At 37.8% G+C, this 6,000-nt stretch overlaps 1 protein-coding gene across 2 annotated transcripts in view; it reads left to right on the forward strand.

Moving 5' to 3' along the window:
* Positions 1 to 5,363, forward strand: part of TOX (thymocyte selection associated high mobility group box) — a 380,779-nt gene extending 375,416 nt beyond the window's left edge. For both annotated transcript variants that reach the window (XM_007526729.3, XM_060200977.1), the window contains exons 8-9: positions 2,490 to 2,641; positions 3,211 to 5,363. In XM_007526729.3, coding sequence (XP_007526791.1) covers positions 2,490 to 2,641; positions 3,211 to 3,247 — 189 coding nt within the window. In that variant the 3' untranslated portion in view covers positions 3,248 to 5,363. The remainder of the gene's footprint in view (positions 1 to 2,489; positions 2,642 to 3,210) is intronic.
* Positions 5,364 to 6,000: the final 637 nt, after the last annotated feature.

Below are 6,000 nucleotides of genomic sequence, written 5' to 3' on the forward strand. Positions count from 1 at the left end.
GAATACTCTTCGATCTCAAGGCTCCATTGGGCCGTCTCTATGATGGAGGCGTGAGAGAAGGCTGTACAAATCTCCTTTATCAAGAAGTTTTTCCTGCAATTTGCCTAGCATCACTCTAGACATAAGAGAAAGAAGTCAAGAAAATTGGACAATAATTTCAGTCAAGAACATATCGTATCATTAAGGACCATTTTAAAATTAATACATGTCACTGAAACTAGTAAAACTCATTTCGTGATAGAGATGGTTTGAAGAAAGAGAGGCTGATTAGCATGGAAAAAGACTGGGAAGCCAAATGTTCAATTATATGACTTACTTTTCATAGTCCTACTCTAACAGATATTTATAGCTTGGGGCCAAGTGGTGGCGCACCTGGTTGGACTCACATTTCAATGTGCAAAGACCAAGGTTTGGGCCCCGGGTCCCCACCTGCAGTCGGAAAGCCTTGCCAGTGATAAAGCAGTGGAGCAGGTGTCTCTCTGTCTCTTTCTCCTGATCACCCCCTTTCCTATCAATTTCTGGCTGTCTCTGTCCAATAAATAAATAAAGATTTTAAAAAATTGTTTAAAGAAAATATGTATAGCTTGAACTGAATGCGATATCTACATAAACAAACTCCTTTTCAACAAGCCAGTTGACTGGTTAACTTGGGAAACAGTCTAGTTCTTGTTTGTGTGTATCCAAATGGCCTGCCTGACTGACTTTTTTAATAATATTTCTAGTCTTTCAGAGTTTTGCCTCTACAACTTTGGTGAGAGTTCATTTAGGCATTGATATCATCTTTAGAATTTGGAGGAAAGAAAATTACTATCTTGAAGTGAATCATAAAAATTGATGATGACAGGAGTCAGGCGGTAGTGCAGTGGGTTAAGTGCACATGGCACAAAGCTCAAAGACCTGCATAAGAATCCAGGTTCGAGCCCCCCAACCCCAGGCTCCCCACCTGCAAGGGAGTCACTTCCCAAGTGGTGAAGCAGATCTGCAGGTGTCTGTCTTTCTCTCCCCATCTCTGTCTCCCCCTCGTCTCTCCATTTCTCTCTGTCCTATCCAAAAAGGATGACATCAAGAACAATAATAATTACAATAAAACAAGGGCAAAAAAAGGAAAATAAATAAATATTTTTTAAAAATTGATGATGATTTTCATAGCAAGGTTGCTGCCAGAGCTTTTCTGCTTTGAGCCAAGTTCTACGGAGTGAGACAGAGGAAGACAACAACAGCATGGAAGCTTCCCCCAGTGCTGGGCTTGAACCTGGGTCAAGTGCAGGGAAAAACTGGCAAATTCCCACAAGTATTTTGCCAGCTCAATGATGTCTTATAACAAGTAGTTTTGTATCTTTACCCAAAAGATACTCAAACATGAAAAAAAAGTTCTATCAGGGGTAGAACTCTAGTCAGAAGTCCATCCTGTGATCATTTTTCTGAGTTAAAGAAAGGCTGAAATTCAAGATCTTTTTAATCTCCTAAAGCTCTCTGAGAGTAAATACCAAATACTTCATTTTTAATTCTCTTGATTTTTCAGTGTTTGAAACCCATGTATGAAATCTTCTGCAGAAAAAGACAACCATGAGATTCATTAAGTTGCTTTTTTTGGGGTCGTTCCCAGAAAATGCTTGCTTATTCTGCTCTTGAATTCACTAGGAAGCCAAAAATAAATCTTAGTATATACAATGTTTTTTGTTTACCAAGGCTACTGTATACTTCAGAAATCCCATCCTTGAATTGCTAATAGGTTTGTTAAAATTAAAATTCAACACTTCATCATCAACTAGTACATTAAAAAGAAATTTCTTGGAATCTGATTGTGATTTGCCAGTTAACGGACTTTTTCAATTAAAAATATTTGCCCTATCTTGAATTTTTTTTCCTTGTCTGTGTTTTCCAGTAACAGTTGTTTTGAATCTCTTTCCCTATATTAGTCCATCAACTGTTAAAAATCTTTGGTTGAAATTTTTTTAACTGAGAAAGAAACACAAATAAAAGAAGAAGCAGATGGTCCCTTTGTGATTGAATGAAGAAAAAGGGTTTTGAGAACAATATGTGAATAGGTGTAGTCTAATAAAACACTCAGCCACCTGCTGCCTGAATCCTTCAGAAAGAAAAAATTCTGTTGCATATTCTGGGGTTTAACTATTAAAGTATCCTTGGATTTGACAGAACACATAAACTTTGAGGAGATTAGGTCCTTCCCCCTTTGTTTTGACTTGAGTTGACTCCTCTCTATATAAATGGTTTCTCTATTCAATTTATCTGCTCAAGGGTGTAATTAAAGGCTTTCTAATACATGATTAAGTGAAGGGAAGGGAAGGGAAGGACGGGACGGGGTTATGAGCGCATTTTTACTTTTGTTTTAAGTTTTTCTGGACCCCTTTTGATAACCTTGCTCGTGCAGAGACATCAATAAGAAAGCGCAACTGTGTTTGTAAACAATAGATAAATCCGATAAAAGATACTTTCATCCTTATTTGAGTACTTACGTTCTCTTTCAGGGATTTACTCTTCAACCCGACTATCAGACTATAATCAACCCTACATCCACAGCTGCGCAAGTGGTCACCCAAGCAATGGAATATGTGCGTTCCGGGTGCAGAAACCCCCCAGCCCAGCCGGTGGACTGGAATAACGACTACTGCAGTAGTGGGTAAGTGGCTGGTCATCGCCACCTGCTGGTCGAAAGCTCTCATAACATGCATGCCGTGCCTGGCTCCCTGCTGGGTAAAAGAATCTTGTCTTCCTGTTTTCTGAAAGTTGATCTGGAATAATAGTTCCAGGTTCATGAAAGCAGGAAACATTGCTGCAGATAAACAAACAAACAAATAAGGATTTTTCTACCCTCCTAGAAATGAATATCCTTAACTCCCTGTCTACTTTAAATAATTGTGTTCCATCCCTCAATCAGGAGTAAATAGTTCTAGGCAAGATAGCTCACCTAGGAGAGGGCCTACTTCTCCGTATGTGTGTGTGTGGGGGGTTGGGGGAAATGACACACCAAGATTGGAGTCCGACACCCATAGCCCTTGGGGTGTTCAGCACTGTGGGGGTCATTTCCTTCTCGCCCTCTGTCCCTCCTGTCTTTCTATCTGAAAGAGCTAGCCAGAGTAATGATGGCCAATAAATAAATAAGTAAAATAAACAATCCCACGACCCCCCACTCCCACCCCAAGTTTTATTGTCTTGTGACAAAGTAGAATTTGTTTTCTCTTTCTGCAGGGTCATGCAGAGGGACAAAGCACTGTACCTTACCTGAAAATCTGAACACCTCTTCTTTCCACTGAGGAATTCAGGGAAGTCTTTTCACCATTGGATTGCTTTGTACAGTCAAGGCAGTTCTTCATTTTATTAGAAAATACAAGTTGCTAAGCACTTAGGACCATTTGAGCTTGTGGGTCACCCACTCTGGGGAAAAAAAAAAATAGTCATGCTTCTCTATTATTTTTTTAAAACTTTATGAACATTGTTTTTTTTTTCTTCTTCCCTGAAGGACATTTGAACCATTCAGATTTTATGGAGTTTTTTTGGTTTCTGTTTTTTTGTTTTGTTTTGTTTGTTTTTGCTGTGAAGGTCTGCGCTATAGTAACTGCCTTAGCAACTGTAGATGTCTTGGATAAAAGTCCTGGATTTTCCATTGGTTTTCATAATGGGTGTTTATATGAAACTACTAAAGACTTTTTAAATGGCTTGATGTAGCAGTCATAGCAAGTTTGTAAATAGCATCTATGTCAGACTCTCCTAGAGTATAAAATGTGAATGTTTTTGTAGCTAAATTGTAATTTGAAACTGGTTCATTCCAGTTTATTGATTTCACAATAGGGGTTAAATTGGCAAACATTCATATTTTTACTTCATTTTTAAGACGACTGACTAATAGTTCTATATTTTCAAAATATTTGAAAAAAATATTCCCAAATGATTTTAATTTCAAAACAAATTGGCTTTGTCTCATTGACCAGACAAACAGAAGCTAGTGTTAAAGGATACACAAACGTGCTTATTTTGTACTGCAGGAAAATTGCTTTTTTGTATCACGTTTTGTGTAATGGTTAGTAAATGTCATTTAAGTCCTTTTCTGTATAAAACTGCCAAATGCTTACCTGGTATTTTATTAGATGCAAAACAGATTGGAAACAGCTAAATTATAACCTTTACATATGGCTCTGTATTATTGTTTCTTCATACTGTGTCTGTATTTAATCTTTTTTTATGGAACCTGTTGCGCCTATTTATGAAATAATAAATATAGGTGTTTGTAAGTAAATTTGTTAGTACTTGGAAGAGGTTTCTTTGCTGTTTGAACTCTTGCTAGCACAAACAAAAAAAAAAAAATCCATGCTTGGTGTGAACCCGTTATTATTATTTCGTTTTTACAGTGAAATGAATAAAGCCAAATCTACTTTTCACTTAGAAGCAAATTAAAGTAACCAATCTTTATTTCTACATTTTTGGTTGCTTCAACAAAAACAAAGCTCTGATACTTAAGACATTTCCTTCTTCCTGTAATTTAACAAGTGCATTTCCCTAAAAGTCACACAAACTCCAGGATCTAAGAGACGGACAGATGGAAGGGTTTTCTATCAGGAAAGGGTTGCTTCTTGGTTCTCAGCTGGTATTAGTGAATTCTGTAAACTTCCCTTCTCATAATAAAAATAATTAAAGTCCAATCAACCCAAGTTCCTTAAACTGCATGCTTTTTCAGAAAATCCAGAAAACAATTAGGGATTACACCAGAGGTCAGAGGAATGAATGGGAAAGCAAGCTGTCAAGAATGCATCACAAAATGAAAGGTGAGTAAGCAGACAGCCAAGTAGAAAGGAGAGGTACGCCAAACAGAAACGGAGAGTCTTGCTATCTCTTGTGCTCTTCTGTAAGCTACTTCTTTCTCCAGAATTCTTGGACCTTCCAAGAGAATTCTGAGGACAGTAAGGATTTTCTAAAGATCCAGAAGCATTGAGAAGCTGGCTGTGAAAGTCTGTGCAGCTCGAAATGAGCTAGCAAATTACTCCTTCACAGGGGACTGTAACAAGAAAGTCAGTCTGGGAAGAAATCAAGAGAGTGTCTAATGTCTCTTTCATGAAATGTGTGAATTAAACTTAGCAATTTAACTAAATATAAATATATGCATTGTGTAATCCAGTCAGAATTAAAAAGACACAAGGTATGCTTGCTTTGGAATGATTTTAGGCATTGTACAACCTTGAATCACTTGAGCATGTAATAACTAATAAATAATGCAGATCCAATGTGATTATTAAAATGACTGTAGCTGAGACCTCTAATTTTCCTGTCTTGAAACTGTATAAGATCATGTGATTAAGTTCACAGTTTGTCTGCTTAGTATTTTAGAAATATACCAGCGCTACTAATTATCTAATGTCTTTTATTCATTATATTATGGTAAAGTAAAAAAAAAAAACTCATTTGGCATTAAGTCTAAACTGAGAAGGTAATTAGAGGGATGAGAACAAGCAGCTTTGACACTGACAGGCAGTTTGTACAGGAAAGTACAATATTGTTTACAGCTTTTTTAGAGCAGGCATGGAACCAGGGTATAAAGGGAAGTGTTGAAACTCGATACCAAAAACCGAACACAACAAAGGTAAATAAAAGAAAAGACATCATAAATAAAAATGCCATGCATGACCGTGTTCTATTTGGAATTCCATCAGTCTCTAAAAGACACTTACAAACAGATGAGAAAGCCCAACAAAATCTCAAGGCAAAAATGAAGGGGCACGGAAGGGACTCTGCCACAGCCAGAGCTGTTGTTTTCTGTAGCATTTGGATAAGCTGCCATCAGTCTGAACCCCAGTATGGTGAGGTGTTGGCTGAGCAATGCCCCCCCCCACACACACACACACATTTCAGGAAGCCAGGGTCCCGCCTGCATGCAGTAACTGGTAGCTTATCACTGGGAGGGATGGCGGTGGTGTTCACACAGAGATCCTTACTTAAGCACTCTGTGGGAGGGATTCCTGGTCCTTGAAGATCATTCTAGGAGATTTA

Source organism: Erinaceus europaeus, chromosome 1 (assembly GCF_950295315.1).
Source record: "Erinaceus europaeus chromosome 1, mEriEur2.1, whole genome shotgun sequence".
In the NCBI taxonomy this organism is placed as follows: Eukaryota; Metazoa; Chordata; class Mammalia; order Eulipotyphla; family Erinaceidae; genus Erinaceus; species Erinaceus europaeus.